Genomic DNA, 16,086 nt, shown 5'->3' with positions numbered 1-16,086 from the left:
CGAGGAAGAAGATACACATAGCTAGCCCTCTTCGTTCATCAATTCACTCAGGGAAAAAGTTACTAAAGCTGCTGTATGGTACAAAACAAAGACAGAGATTGGAGGGAGCGTGCCTCTTGCATGCTATCAGCCTTTTCGGGAAGCCATGTATGTAAAAAGAAAATCATCAAAGCAGATGCTGTCTACAATAGGGGCTGTCTTAGTGTCCTGTTGCTGGGAAGAGACAACATTACAAAATCAACTCTTATGTTAAAAAAGCATTTCCCTGGAGGCTTGCTCATAGTTTCAGAGAGTTAGTCCGTGGTCATGGTGGCAGGCCATTGTCATACAGGCTTGGTGCTGGAGCAGTAGGTTTGAGCATTCCATTCTGATCCACAGGCAGCACACAGAGACCATGTGACTGAACCTGGAATGGGCTTCTGAAAACTCAAAGTATACTTCAGTGACTCACCTCCCCTAACAAGACCACTCTGACTCCAGCAAGGCCACACCTCCTAATCCTTCCCAAATAGTTCTACAAATCACTTTGCTTTTGCAACCCATTGTGATAACTCCTACACTCACCTTGCCTTGGATAATTCAGTGCTGCTCTCTTACCCCTGCTTCTTGGGGGTGGGGGGGCAATAATTCATTCCACTAAGCATCAGTGTCTTCAACCCTACTATCTGGGGACCAAGCATTTAAACATACAAGTGGATGGGATCCATTCTCACTCAAACCATATCCCAGAATAATAGTTAAACTTGAGACTTAAGGTAAGAGATGTATTGAATGTACAAGTTTAGAAAAGGTATTTTAAACTATTCTGTAGTGATGTTGGCTGGGGAGTTGCAGACAGGAGGTGAAATCTGATCATTGTGGGTAAACTCAGAGTGCCTGAGCAGGATCCGAGGGGATCAGTGGCAGGACATGAATATGGAATTTTCCTCTAGCAGATGCTTGTGGCAGGCCAGTAAGGGATTCCCTGGAAAGGGATGGTTTAAAACAGAACATGTCATTCATGATATTGCAAGTTTTATTAACAGATATCACTATGTTTTCAGACCACAACAAACCATTCAGTGATGGAGGAACTGCTATCAGTGTCAGGGAAATTCATGAAGATCCATCCTTTTGTCCGTCAAGAAGGAATTCTGACTGATTTCTTTATTTTCACCTGCATCATTTCCTTCTCCCCAATCACCTATTATGTGTCAATCAATGTTGCAAGAGAGAGGAAAAGGATGAAGGGCTTGATGATGATGATGGGCCTTCGAGATCCAGCATTCTGGTAAGTTAAATGCAGGACAAACAACTAAACGGGGCGCCCCGAGAAAGTGGACATTTTGGCCTATGTTTGTTAGAACCAATAGCTACCTAGCTTTTTGCATTATCCTTCTGCATGGAATAAATAGACCTTGGTGTAATGTTTGCCATGCTGGTGCTGGGTGTCTTTTCTGTGCTTTTCTGCTTGAAGTGAAGAACCTAGGATTTAGGATTGCTGGGTAGTTGTAAAGCAGGGATTATTGGGTGGCTATGCACTCTGGTGACGGTGTCAAGAAAGTTAAAAGACTCGTGTTGCAGACAGTCTCAGGTGGCATTACTGCTGGAGCAAGATCACTGGGCTAAAAGACACCAAGCATCAGGAGATTCTTCAGGACTGCAGAAGGGGATGGGCGAGTCTGAGGAGATGGGTTGGCAGAATGGGATTGTGGGCATGGCATAGGCAGTTTGATCTTTATATACTGAGTCATTTTAAGAATAGACAAGCATCTAGGAAGGGCAGAGGCATGAAGGTGGCATTTGTAGAGAAGGAAGTAAAATGGATACAAAGCCAACTATATTGAAACAAACCAGAAAGAGTTCCTGCTAGTACTACGACCCTAAAATTTTGTGTATTTGTATGTCAGACCCTTTCTATTATGATGATTACATTTTGACTGCCTTACTAAATTAGTATTGGTAGAAAGCTGTAGAATTTAAAGATACCAGAGCCAAACGTCTGGACCAGGAATCATAACTATTTAACATCTACATTTGACAAATTCTCCATTAGTAAGACAAGAAAATATTAAAATGGAATTTCTGCTTAGTCTTGGAGTGGGAATCTTATGATTTAACGTTTGCCATGTTCTCAAAACATTCCCTTACACTTAGCAACTGGTATATGCATGAGAATTGTTTTGTTGGTTTTGCAGCTATGTCTTAAACTTGACTTTAATTATTATTATTTTACTCTACATTTCATAGAATATTTACAACAAAGAAATTGATGAGAAAAGGCACGCTGATAATTTTGAGATACGAGAAATAGAATTATGGAACTTGGAAGAATGCTTAGTGGGAAAAAGAATATTTGTAGTCCCAAGTAAATTCAGCCTAGAACTTGTACCTTATAGTTGCATCTCCTAAAACATGCAGTACCTGAAGAATGGCAATGTGAATGAATGGATGGATGGATGAATGAATGAAGTACTAAAAGATGAAAGTATGCATAAAGAAATGGATGAATGTTAAAATTATTTAAAAATCGATCATATATCTTTCTCATCTGCCATGTTTCAAAGACTAAAAGGGAATTTTATTTCCACACCAGGCTATCTTGGGGTCTGCTCTATGCTGGCTTTGTCTTCATTATGGCTCTATCCCTGGCACTTGTTATCAAATCTGTCCAGTTTTTTATTCTAACCAGCTTCATGGTGGTCTTTAGCCTCTTCCTCCTTTATGGATTATCTATGGTGAGTTGATTTAAAATTCCCCTTGCCCATCCCTTACCCTAAGAATTAAGCATCTTCTCAAAGAGGTCATTATTTCACGTATAGTAGGTTTTCTATCTTCTGTTTGCACACAAAACTCCATAGACAAGTGTACTTTTTTGTACTGTGTAGCACAGTTGCAAGACATGTTTTGTATATTTGTATGTTAGATCCCTTCTATCATTACCATTATTATTATTATTATTATTATTATTATTATTATTATTACCATATTATGTGAGATAAATGAAAGCCACCTGGGTCTGCTCTCATTCTAGATCACTTTGGCTTTCCTAATGAGTGCCTTGGTGAGGAAGTCTGTCCTCACTGGCCTGTCTGTGTTTCTTCTCACCATCTTCTGGGGAAGTCTAGGCTTCACATCCCTGTACAGATACCTCCCTGCACCTGTGGAATGGACTCTCAGTCTCTTTAGCCCCTTTGCCTTCACACTAGGAATGGCCCAGGTGAGGATCTGTTACCTATTGGTGACATCTTTCTTCTCTAGAACTCACTAGCCTGCAATCATTTTCACTTACAAAACTCTAAGATTTAAAGCCCTAGCATAATCACTCTGATTTAACAAAAGCGACCTTTTGAAATCTTTCATGGGATTGGATGCAGCAAAGTAAGCCATTTAGAAAATGTGTGGGAGGGGAGTAAGACAGCATGGATGCTGGAGGGATGACTCAGTGGGTAAGACCACTCTTTCAGAGGACCAGAGTTTGGTTCACAACTGCTTATCGGGGCACCAGGCATACACACCACAAACACAAACTTGGAGGTAAAACACTCATACAAACGAAATAAAAGTAAATATATATATGTGTGTGTGTGTGTGTGTGTATATATATATATATATATATATATATATATATATATATATATATATATATATAAAATTCTAAGTTTGAGCACAAATTCCAACTTTGAACACCCCCTCACTTTTGCCTAATGCTTCTATTTCATATCATGGCACTTACTGTTATAGTTGCGCATATGTCCATACTACAGAAGAGGTTTGGGAACTATAATATACATCTCTTCTATGTTCACAGAACAAAGTAGCCGATAACTATTTTATTACTGTAAAACCCAGTTTGAATTTTAACTTTTATCGTAAATCTATTTTCTCTTCATTTTTAAAAACTTTCAGCTCTTACGTGTGGATTATGATTTAAATTCTAATGCACCCCCTGATCCAGCCAGTGGCTCAAATCTGATTATAGCAACCAATTTCATGCTGGTATTTGATGCGTTTTTGTATCTGGCCCTGATGATGTACTTCGAAAAAGTTCTGCCAAGTGAGTACAGATGTGAGCAAAATAGACTACCATTGTAATAAATTGCATTCCCCAACCAGATTTCCTAAGGCATGTATTATTCATACTTCCGGCATCAACACGAATTAAGATTGGTCAACTCATTACCATTGGCCAAATCAGTTCTTCCGTTTTCTTTGCCCTTGGTTGTTCAGACTTGAAACCTATTTTGTATATTGAATCACTTGCCTGTGTTTCGCATCCTATGAGTTATGGCTTGTTTCTTGATTGATGTTCATTTGTTTATTAATTCATTGTGCTGGGGACCAAATCAGGGATTCACACATACTAAACAAATGCTGGACCACTGAGCCACAGGCTTTAGCCCTTGTCTTATTCCTTTGTAAGAATCACTTTAGAAAGCTCATTCCTAAATGGGTCTGCTGATGATGGATATTTATAGCTACTTTGGTGTGACTAGCTAGCTTAGCAATTCTGCATCCTAGCTGGACATCAGAATTATGAAGTGAAATGTGCAGAAGGAAGAAGGACAGCTGATGCCGGAGAGATGTAGATCCAATTTCTCAGTGAAGGGAGTTGGCTACCTGTAGTTTTAACAATCTTCCCAGAGTATCACAACACAAAAATAGTATTACCATCAGGGTGGAGTGGTTTGTGCTTGTAATCCCAGATTTTTCAGAACAGAGGGCAGCCTGAATCACAGAGTGAGCTCAAGGCCCCCTGAAACTTAGTAAGATCCTATCTCAAAAGAAAAAGCCAAAGGATGGCAGAGGCTTGGTAGAGCTCAGTGGAAGAGCCATGTACATGCTGGAGAAGTTATATGAAGTACACCTCATGCTCTCAGAAGGCTCCTGGGTTTTTTTTGTTTTTTGTTTTTTGGGTTTTTTCTTCAATATTTTTTCTAGACATTATTCACATGTTCAGTTTTTCTGCTTTAAAACCACCTTTATTAACATAACAAGAAATTGTTCTTTCATCCCAAGTCGTCTAATTCTTTGGCTTCTGCCTACCACTCTTTCACAAAGCATAAATATAAGACTAGAAATGACTTCATTCACATTTTTTAAAAGAAAGTAAAAATGAATCACAGAAGAATAAAGCTAATCCTGTGAAATGCTGAAATCCCACAACAGTCCGGGTAGGAAACAGGTGCGGGCTGAAAAAAATCAAACTTCCAGTTCCACAGAGAGCTCAGCACTTACTGTGTGAATGAAGCCCCGCCCATGTGACGAGTGTGCCTGAGCTCTAAAATTCCCCATTCTGGCAGGGAAGGTCAGTTGCAGCATATTAGAGAACCATGTCCTCTCCTTCAAAGAACATCCAAAACTACGGAAGGGAAGCAATGATAACACTCAAGTGGGCTAATATCCACCAAGATGCTTGTGATGAACGCATTCCCAAACGAGCCCCCAAAGCTCCTCCTTTACTACAAACGTGCCTTTGGTTCCCCTAAGTCTTATTACATCTTCTTTCCAAGTATCTCATCTAGCCAGCCACTGCTTCTTGAGGTCTTCTTCCTATGCATAATATGACATTCGGACTTAAAACAGAATCCAGATGCCTAGCAGATCTTACCCTTTTAATCCCCAAATTAAAACTACTTCAAGTATAACTATCAGATTTACGAAATTCCTCCTTTTAGAAATACTTGCAGTGAACTTCTACTTATTACAATGGAGAGATCCTGGTAGGATTTTTCCTGATAAAGCTACAAAGTTGCTTCATGTGGACCATGTAGGTGTTCAGGCTTGGCCGAAAAGGGTGGCAGAGATGGGGGTGTGGCAGGAGTGGGATAATTGATGACTGACTCAATGTTCACTCATCTCTTGGGTCTCCAGATGAATACGGACATCAGCACTCTCCCCTGTTTTTCCTGAAATCTTCATTTTGGCTACAAACACGAAAGCCTGCTCATGTGATTCTTGAAGATGGAATAGACCCCGTTCCTTCATCAGGTGACTCGTTTGAACCGGTGTCCCCAGAATTCCACGGGAAAGAATCCATCAGGTAACAAGGATGAGAACAGAGACACCGCTAAGACAGAGGAAGTTCAAATTTTAGCATTGAAAGCAAGCAAAGCACTCGTTAGGGCCTCTAGATAGTCAGGGGTGTCTCCGCCCAGCGATCTACACTAACTTGCACTGGAAGGATAAAGAAAAACTCATTCAAGAGATCCTTTCTGTCTCTGTCTGTCTGTCTGTCTGTCTGTCTCCCTTCCTCCTTCCCTCCCTTCCTCTCTCACTTCCTCCCTCTTTCCCTCCCTCCCTCTTTCCCTCCCTCCCTCTTTCCCTCCCTCCCTCCTTCTCTCCCTCCTCTCAAAACTGGAACTCAAACCTCCGGCTTTGCACATGCTAGACACCACTATATCACTGAGATACATCCTCCACCCATTTTTAACTTTTTAATTCTTGAGACAGGGCTTCACTAAGTTGTCCTTGATTTTACTCTGTAGCCCAGGCAGGCTTTCAGCTTGCAACCCGACAGCTTCCACGTCCAAGATAGCTGGGGTAAGAGGTTTGCCCCATCAGCTTCAGGTCTAGTTACCACACACACACACACACACACACACACACACACTCACGTGCACACAAAGTAGGGAGGAAGGAAAAGGAGAAGCTGTAGAGACAGACACAAGAGGCACACAGGAAGCTGTGTCCCTCAGAGTGTGGCAGCACATTGTCTACTTCCCAATAAGAAAACAGGAGCAAGTCCTCAGGTTGCCAATGTCACCTCCCCCCGCCCCCCCCAGTGACATCTCCCACCAGCCCTTTGATGTCTCATCCCTTGACCCTCTGAGCTCCCAAAGCCCACTGCATTCTGTTCTCACCAGTGCCCTATGCTGCTATTTGTCCTGGAACCTAAGGAAGCCAAGAAAAACAACTTCCCCACAAAATTCGTTTCTTTATTTTCTTTTCTTGTGTATCTCTTCAGCACCACTTGCCAAGTGTGAGGACCTTGAACTGGCCCCATAGCGTGCTCAAAATAGAAACAGGGAAACAATTTGTTCAATGTGAATGAACTCTGTTTGATTGATAGTAGATGGGAAGATAAGAAATATAAATCTGATTCAGATTTGCGAACTCCACTCCCTGTGGATAATAAAGCGAAGTGCAATTCCAGATCTAGAGTATCACTCAGTGTGTAAACTTCACCCTGGCCATAATCACCATGGTCTCACCAGCATCTTCTATGCTTGTTGAATATTTACTGTGAACCAAGCACTTGCCACAGAACGAAAGCTCCATTTCCCAGCCCCAACACAGCCGAAGGCGCTCTGAAATGTCAGCTGGGGGAAAACCAAAGCTTACCTGAGCAAGCGGAAGGTAAGCGGTACAAATGGGATGAGCTCAGGTGGGCATGAGAGCGAAACTCGTGTCTCCGGTTCATGATCCATTGCTTCTCCACCTTACTCTACCTCTAAACACGTCTTTGGAGCTCTTCAGCCAAGATAACTACATACATCTCCAGCCTTGTGCAGGAGTGCCTGGTGGTTCTTTCATTGATGTACGCCCATGTCATCTCTCCTTCTAGGTTCTTGCTTTGCACTACAGAGATGATCTTGTTCTTATACACTAATGTCACCTCCCATCCCAATACATGCCACGTAGCTATCTGCAGTGAAACATAAGCACAGAGTTTACTACTCCCCTGGAGATGCTAATGGCCTAGAGATTGTGCCACATAGCCAAAGATGCCTAAGAGTGATGTGCCAACTCTTTCTGAACCCTGAAAATAAGATCCATCCATCTCATGAACCAAACCAGAAGGCCCAACTGAAGAACCGGTTGCCTAACCATGCTTTTTCTCTTTTGCAGAATCAGAAATATTTCAAAAGAATACAAAGGAAAGCCCAATAAAATAGAAGCCTTAAAAGGTAAACAACAACAGCAATAATAATATAGTGATAGACTTTTAAATTTAAACATAATTTATTTTACTTTTGATGAGTGGTTCTTGGTGATGTTTTAAATTTAAAATGTTATTTAATTTACATGATAAACTTTATCTTTCAGTACTTTAGTTCTATTTTATAAAACTTCTATAAAAGTTAGAATAAATGTGCTGAAATACAATGTATTTAAAACCTATACTGTGTGATACTGTGTTAGCCTAAGTAGATTTGGAGTCTTGCATCTACAAGGTCAAAGTTTTCTCTTGTACTTCAAAGTACTATGTGTTTTCTTTTTAAAATAAATAAATACTTGAAATTTTAAAAGAGTGCTTATCTTAAAGGACTAATGGCCATGTAGTATTTTATTATTAATTTATTCTTCCATTTGATATTAATAAATATTTTGCATATACAGGGCAACATCAAGGAACCTATGGCTGTAACACTTTTCAGTTATTTTAAATACCAAATTGCATTTTCACAAAGAATATTTTGAAAAAACTATTTATTCAAGGAGGTAAAATAATCTAATTGGCTCCATAGTGGAATTGTGTCATTTTTAGTTATTTTCTTGCTCCTACCTCCTTTTTTTATATCATCCATCTGTCCTTCTGTTTTCCCTTCCAGACCTGACGTTGGACATATATGAAGGCCAAATCACAGCAGTACTTGGTCACAGTGGAGCTGGGAAATCAACACTGTTAAATATTCTTAGCGGATTATCTGTTCCTACTAAAGGTAAGGATTCAGGTTGGTAAATAAATCAGCCACCAATATAGAATCCTTCTACTTATTAACAAACACAAATACCAATGGAAATGAAGCTCATTTATAGTACTATTCTATAAAAGTATGTACAATTGTTATGTATGAAGGTTCTGTATTTTGTGATAATCACTTTCTTGGTCCTTAATTACCAATGTGGCATGCCACACGTGTTAGCTTCTGTTACATGACAAACACTCTCAAACTTAACGGCGTAAATTGAAATGTTTTTTTTTATCATTTCTGAGGTTTCTGTGGTTGCTTCGTGCAAAACTGAGTTGGGCTAGATGGTTTAACATGGCCTTACCCACATGTTTAAGAGTTCTGCTAGGACAGCCTTCGTTCCCAAAGGGGCTTTCCACACCTAAGTGACTAGCCTGACAATCTTCACCCGTCAGCTTCATGAAATGAGCAGAAAGAAACAACATCATAAGTGGAATTCTTCCTCAGCCTTGGTTCCTACCACACTTGCCAAGGTCTCGGCAGACACACAGCCAAGCCAGAATGTGGGGGGATGGGGGTCATATCTATACTTCATCTTCACAGGGAAACTGTGGATGGAAGCTTTTTGCTTTCAGAGTACCTTACAACAAAAATAGAAGTTGATCGGTTGAAGAGACATCTCAACTGATAAAGCCCTTGCTCTGTAAGCATGCAGACCTAAGTTTGATCCCCAGCCCCCACATAAAACAGTGAGGCCTCTGAGCCTGGAGCTATGGCTCAGTTGTTAGGAGAATTTGCTTTTGCAGAGGACCTCAGTTCCGTTCCCATCACTCACATGGGAGCTTACAAGCATCTGCAACTCGAGTTCCAGGTGATCTGACACCCTCTTTTAGTGTGTAACAGGCTCACAATGCTGTATGTATATAAAAAAGGAAACATACATGTAAAAATAAAATCAAGTCTTTAAGACAAAATAAAAGGTTAGGAGAGCCCAACAGCCCCTACCTAATAATCCCAACACTGGCAGGCAGAGGCAGGAAGATCCCTGGGGGTCCCTGGCCAGCCAGTCTAGACAAATCCATGAGCTTCAGATTCCATGAGAGTTTTGTGAAGAAAAACCTCTCTTCTCTACACACATATGCACATGCATTTATACATATACATGTCTTTACTCATATCAACACATACACTCATCAAAAAATAAATAAATAAACCTTGAAAATAAAGCCATATATCTAAAATCAAGTGAATAAATGGAGAGTTTTTGTTTATAAATACTTTCATTGGCTCACTGTCCCCCATATTAACACTTGATTTTTATGACAGGTTCTGTCACCATCTATAATAATAACTTATCAGAAATGGCTGACCTTGAAAACATCTTGAGGATTGCTGGAGTTTGTCCACAAGCCAATGTTCAATTTGACTTCCTTACTGTGAGAGAAAACCTCAGGCTTTTTGCTAAAATAAGAGGAATTCCACCCCAAGATGTGGAGAAAGAGGTACGTATGTATGTATAGGACCACGTTTTTGGTCCAAGTGTGAATGTTAAGATGCATTTTCCTTTCAATTTCTTTATATAAATCAGTATGTAGTGTTAGATAGGAAATCCAATTTTAAAAAGGATATTTAAGCATAATGTATAAGGTGCACTTGTTTAACATTGAGTGCAAAAGATCATTTATTCCTTGAAGCAACCCTTCAAGACAAATGTCATTGTTCTCTCTGTCTTACACATAAGGAGACTCAGGCGCAGGAAAGCAAGTGCCTTGACCAGGCTTATAATGTAGGTAAACATGAGGCGTCAGTCAAACCCAGAACCTTTCACCCCAGAGTCTATGTTTTGACCCATCCCAGAGAACAGCTTTGTACTTATGAAGAAGGAAAAAAAAAACAGAGATAATATTTTGTGTATGTTCTAACTCTTGTATTTTTTTTTTCAGGTGCAAAGGGTTTTGCTAGAATTGGAAATGAAAAATATCCAAAATATCCTTGCTCAAAACCTAAGTGGGGGACAGAAGAGAAAGCTGACTTTTGGAATCGCCATTTTAGGAGATTCTCAGGTAAGCCAGGCTGGATTTTCTAGGTAATTTTCAGTAAGAATTCAAAACCTTGCTTTGCAAAGGACCTGTGTTGCAGAAATACCTAGAATATGCGGCATAAGAGCAAACTCTACCCAATATTCCTTTAAACCTAGATAGTACGGAGTCTACGCTGCTTCCTGGGAGAGCTTTTCTCTTTAGAGGAAAACCCTGCCACTTCTTTCCTCTAGATTTTCCTACTGGATGAGCCCACCGCTGGCCTGGATCCCTTTTCAAGGCACCGGGTGTGGAATCTCCTGAAGGAGCGCAGAGCAGACCGTGTGGTCCTCTTCAGCACGCAGTTCATGGATGAGGCTGACATCCTGGCTGGTAATGGCTGGCTCCCTTAGGCATCATGATGAGGGTATTCAGGAACCTGAGAACCACAGATCAGGGGTCTGTGGACCTATATTTTAGCCTCCTGATCCAAACATGTGGTGATGATGTGAATTTAGCACAAACATTTTTATTAGATATTTTATTTTCATTTCAAATGTTATCCCCTTTCCTAGTTTCTCCTCTGAAAAATCCCTTATCCTCTCCTCCCTCTCCCTGCTCACCAATCCACCCACTCCCACTTCCTGGCCCTGGCATTCCCCTATAATGGGGCATAGAACCTTCAAAGGACCAATGGCCTCTCCTCCCATTGATGACCGACTAGACCACCCTTTGCTACATATGCAGCTAGAGTCAAGAGTTCCACCATGTGTCTTCTTTGATTGGTGGTTTAGTTCCCAGGGAACTCTGGGGATAGTGGTTAGTTCATATTGTTGTTCCTCCGATGGGGCTACAAACCTCTTCAACCCCTTGGGTACTCTCTCTAGCTCCTTCATTGGGGACCCTGTGCTCAGTCCAATGGTGGCTGCGAGGATCCACTTCTGTATTTGTCAGGCACTAGCAGAGCCTCTCAAAAGACAGCTATATCAGGCTCCTGTCAGCAAGCTCTTGTTGGCATATGCAATAGAGTCTGGGTTTGGTGGTGGTTTATGGGACGGATGCCCAGGTGGGACAGTCTCTGGATGGTCATTCCTTCAGTCTCTGCTCCATACTTTGTCTCTTTAACTCCTTCCATGGGTATTTTGTTCCCCCTTCTAAGAAGGATCGAAGTATCCACACTTTGGTCTTCCTTCTTCTTGAGTTTCATGTGTTTTGTGAATTGTATCCTGGGTATTCTGAGCTTCAGGGCTAATATCCACTTATCAGTGAGTGCATATCATGTGTGTTCTTTTGGAGCACAAACATATTAACATCAATTATTTTACTGGGTCATGTATGTGCATGCATGTATGGGTATGTGTGTGTTCATATGCATGTAGGTACAGATTTGTATGTTCTTGTGCTGCCCAGAGGAAACCCTGGGCATTGTTCCTCAAGAGCTCTTTGCCTTGTTTTGTGAAACAGGATCTCTCTGGAGGTTAGACTGGATGGTAGTAAGTCCCAGGGATCCACTGTCTGTCTCGACCTCCAATTGCAAACTGACAAACTCAGCTTTGTTAATGGGTTCTGAGGTCCACAGGTCCTGAACTTGTACAGCACGCACCTTAGTGACTGGCCTAGCTCTCCAGCTCCATTTCAGCGTATCTTGTAAATGTGTCATTAAAAGTTGTGTAGAGGCATGAACTGCCAAGAAACTCGCTGTAAATAAAGAAAGTCTACATTCTAAAAGCTTAATTCTTTTGCTCAGATCTGAATTAAATCAACTTGGAATGTTCAAATGCTTCTAATGTTTGAGCTATTAAAATGTGGACTATGAATCCACATGGTTTAGTCTCCTCGATGAGTTAGACAATGAGAAATCAGCCAAAGGAGAGAAAAAAAAAAAAAAAAGCTATGCTTCACGGAGTCTTCGTTAAGTCCGGTCTGGAACAGGAAATGTTTCTGGATTGAATTTTAAAGCATATAAACAATTGTCCGTCTTTTCTCAAAAACAAAATGGCCCACTTCTATATAGACTGTCTTCTCTCCTTCTTCCTTTTCAGATAGGAAAGTGTTCATCTCCAATGGGAGGCTGAAGTGTGCAGGATCATCGCTCTTTCTGAAGAAGAAATGGGGAGTTGGGTATCACTTAAGGTAAGGACAAGGGTCACAGAGTTCTTATAACTGAACCTATTCTTAAAAGTCCTCTTGCCTCTCAACCTTGTGAGGTTGGGGATTAAATCTTCAGCACGTGAACTCTGAGAAGCATTATACTATAACAAGAGGTTAATAAGCTATGGAGTCAGGAGTTGAGCCGGCTCATTTTAACCTCAAAACTATTCTCCAAATCTAAACCTGTCACCACACATTACGATATTCATGTTTCTTAAGATTTGAATTTTGTATCATTTGGTTATGTTTCTGAGTTATTCATCTATTCTTAAGAAAGAGAATAAGCATAAATACAGTGAGAAAAACAATAACAACAACAAAATGTCTTAATGGTTCCATTCTGCTCACTGATGACATGGGGTGGCTTTCCTATCATGGCTTCTGTGCCCTGCAGGCTCCCTTATCCAACAACCCATAGTAGAATAAAAAGGTCATTGCTTCAATTCAAGTCCCACCATGACCTACACTTCCCATTGTTTGAGTTTATGCCTATGGGTTGGCTCCTTTCTTGAACCCACCCCCACTTGCTGACCCTCAGCCATCAGGATAACATCTCGTTAGAACTTGGTTAATCTTCTAATTCTGAGTAATGACCTAATTTTTATTTCCTAAGTCACAGTATTTAAGTATCTTAGAAACTAAACTATAAATTTTAGTTTTCTCATTTATAAAGTGACTGCATGTGAATATTACAGAAAAATAGATGAGATGTTTTCTAGCCATATGATATGCTCGGCAACATACAATGTTCTCAAATAAAAAGTGCTAGCCAGAATCCCCAACCAGATCATGGGACTCTTCATGGACCTTGGGACTATAATTTGCATAACAGTTTATATTCTTCCTTTAAACAAGTCAACACATTTAAACCACTTATTGTTTGTGTACTTAAAAAATATATTTTTGGCAAGGAAATAGCCCTGTTGATTCTCTTGTATGGTGCTGATAGCTACTGTGGGTGTTTGTTTGTTTGTTTGTTTGTTTGTTTTTATCTGTTTTTCACCAGTAGAGATGAATACCTGATACAGAGATAAATGGAGTAAACTATCAGACATTTGCAGAATAAGTTTGCCAACCCCTCCTTCTAAGGATCCTTGAGGAAGAACACTATACTAGATACCCTTCATGCAGTGACCATATTATCCAAAACACATTTCTCAAATTCATTTTATCACCAAAGTAATATCATTAAAGAGGGAAAATGAATTTTTAATTTAATTTCCTTAGCGGATTTTGATCCCTCTTGAAATACCAAGCATTCGTAAGCTCGTACATGGTTTATGAATAAATGGAATTATTTTGACTTAAGCATTTAGTTAAAGAAAATGCCCACCATTGTTAAAGGTTTGCTAAGTGTGGCCACTGTTACCATTCAGTTTGTCACGTGACCTGACATAGTAAAAATAATCGTTCTTATCAACAAGGAAACTACTCATCTACATTAAAATGTACTTTGGAGTCATCAAAACCAAACTTCAGCGCCAGATCACTACAGATACTTTATCTACTGTATACTTCCTAAGTTTGATTTTTGTCCACTAGCTTACGTTTCTACAAATGAGAAATAACTATAGTGTTTTGAATGCATAGAATGCTTTTCTCCTAGAGCCTGGTCTTATTCAATGTCCTGCTATAGATACAACAAGGAAACTAAAACTGTGGGTGTCACATTATTGATTTTTATCTGCGGCCCAGAATCTTTCATAACACTGCTGTGTCTTACTTGAAGGTTTAATTGTTTCCTTCTTGCCCCACCCCCACTTTAGGCCATTCCATTATGGCAGGTCTATGTAAATTTATTCACTCACTAGAATGATTACTGTACACTAAGAATTTAATAAATTTACATCGGATGACTAAATTAAATAATTGTATTTGTCTGGCATCTATGACTGTCAAAAGCCCTTGGCTCTTTTAAACCAGTATAAAGATCCCATCTAGCCAGCTTCAACTTTGTTTGAATATCAACCCCTACATTATCTATCATATGTACTTCTGATCTTTGCTATATCCCTGGTATTTCAACTTTGTGTTTGTTGACACTTTGGAGATTTGAATCACTGCCAGCCTTCCCTCTTCACCATCCCTGAATTGCCTGGTCCACTCGATTCTGGTTGACTTTTTGCCCCAAGAAAATTAGTGATTGTTTTCATTTCTATAATAGATTGTATCATATAGCCTATGTCTTTTTTTAAACATCAGTTTGCAGCTGAAAGAAGTCTGTGTTCCAGAAAACATCACATCGCTTGTTAAACAGCACATCCCTGCAGCCAAGCTATCAGCTGAAGGGGAAGGAAAGCTTCTCTATACATTACCCTTAGAAACAACTTATAGATTTCCAGGTAATATACATTAACACCACCAAATAAAATATAGATATAATATTTACTATAGTAGCTATGGTGATCACTGTATAACTACAATCTATTGAGAGCCTATGATATGTTCAGATGTTAAAATGTGATAGAAACAGTAACAAAATAATATTTTATCCATAGGAGGAAACATGATATTCTAATTATTGAGTTGGAATGCTTGAACTTGTTAGAAAGTTCCCTTCAGCTTTTCCTCTTTTGTGGCTAGCACAATATCTTAGCTGTGCTCACAGCTCAAAAAACTAATTATCTCTCCTTTGCTGGTTACAGCAGAAGTGGTTTCCACTTGTATATATTCTCTGGAATAGCCACTTCAATTACAGAGCTCAATGTAATAAATTAAAATTATGTAATTATTGAAATTGTAAAAGCGAAACTAAAATGAAATTCAAATAGAAATGGAAATGAATACAGACAATTAACTATAAGAGGGTAATATTTCAGCCTATAGCACAAATGTGAAACAAATGACCCAGAATTTGAAAAATGGGATAATTTGTGTAATATTCATTTCTGTGTCTTTGCCACATTATCAACGATAATTCCATATACTTTCATTTCTTAGCCTGAGAAATATGTTCTCAGTTCACATGATTGTTGCCATGGTGACTCACTGGCTGTGTGTGCCCTTTAGAGCTTTGCCAGAGTCTTGACAGCTGTCCTGGACTGGGAATTGAAAACTATGGTGTTTCCATGACAACTTTGAATGAGGTGTTCCTGAAGCTAGAAGGAAAAGCATCAATTGATGAACCAGGTAATTAAAATGCAGCTACAGAAAGAAAAAAAAAAAACCATGTAAAGATATTGATCACACTCTGTGTGTTCTATACCTCAGAAACACCCATTACAAAGAGAAGATTACAGAATGCGAGGCTCTGTTATGGAGGCTCGTCTTAGACAAGGCTGGATAAGATGTTCATTCATCCA

At 39.7% G+C, this 16,086-nt stretch overlaps 1 protein-coding gene across 8 annotated transcripts in view; it reads left to right on the top strand.

The window, feature by feature from the left end:
- Window positions 1-16,086, top strand: part of Abca8b (ATP-binding cassette, sub-family A (ABC1), member 8b) — a 64,069-nt gene that overhangs the window by 18,568 nt on the left and 29,415 nt on the right. For 5 of the 8 annotated variants that reach the window (NM_013851.3, XM_006533459.4, XM_006533460.4 and 2 more), the window contains 13 exons: window positions 1,044-1,270; window positions 2,576-2,717; window positions 3,014-3,199; window positions 3,889-4,036; window positions 5,854-6,022; window positions 7,831-7,889; window positions 8,535-8,645; window positions 9,942-10,117; window positions 10,559-10,678; window positions 10,888-11,026; window positions 12,676-12,766; window positions 14,987-15,126; window positions 15,794-15,913. In NM_013851.3, the coding sequence (NP_038879.2) occupies window positions 1,044-1,270; window positions 2,576-2,717; window positions 3,014-3,199; window positions 3,889-4,036; window positions 5,854-6,022; window positions 7,831-7,889; window positions 8,535-8,645; window positions 9,942-10,117; window positions 10,559-10,678; window positions 10,888-11,026; window positions 12,676-12,766; window positions 14,987-15,126; window positions 15,794-15,913 (1,828 nt within the window). Of the gene's footprint in view, window positions 1-1,043; window positions 1,271-2,575; window positions 2,718-3,013; window positions 3,200-3,888; window positions 4,037-5,853; window positions 6,023-7,830; window positions 7,890-8,534; window positions 8,646-9,941; window positions 10,118-10,556; window positions 10,679-10,887; window positions 11,027-12,675; window positions 12,767-14,986; window positions 15,127-15,724; window positions 15,914-16,086 lie in introns of those variants that run through there. The other 3 variants (NM_001362749.1, XM_006533463.3, XM_030246047.1) reach the window with 2 other exon arrangements.

The sequence above is a fragment of the Mus musculus genome, chromosome 11 (genome assembly GCF_000001635.26).
Source record: "Mus musculus strain C57BL/6J chromosome 11, GRCm38.p6 C57BL/6J".
NCBI classification, from domain to species: Eukaryota; Metazoa; Chordata; class Mammalia; order Rodentia; family Muridae; genus Mus; species Mus musculus.
This window is presented reverse-complemented; position numbering and strand designations above follow the sequence as displayed.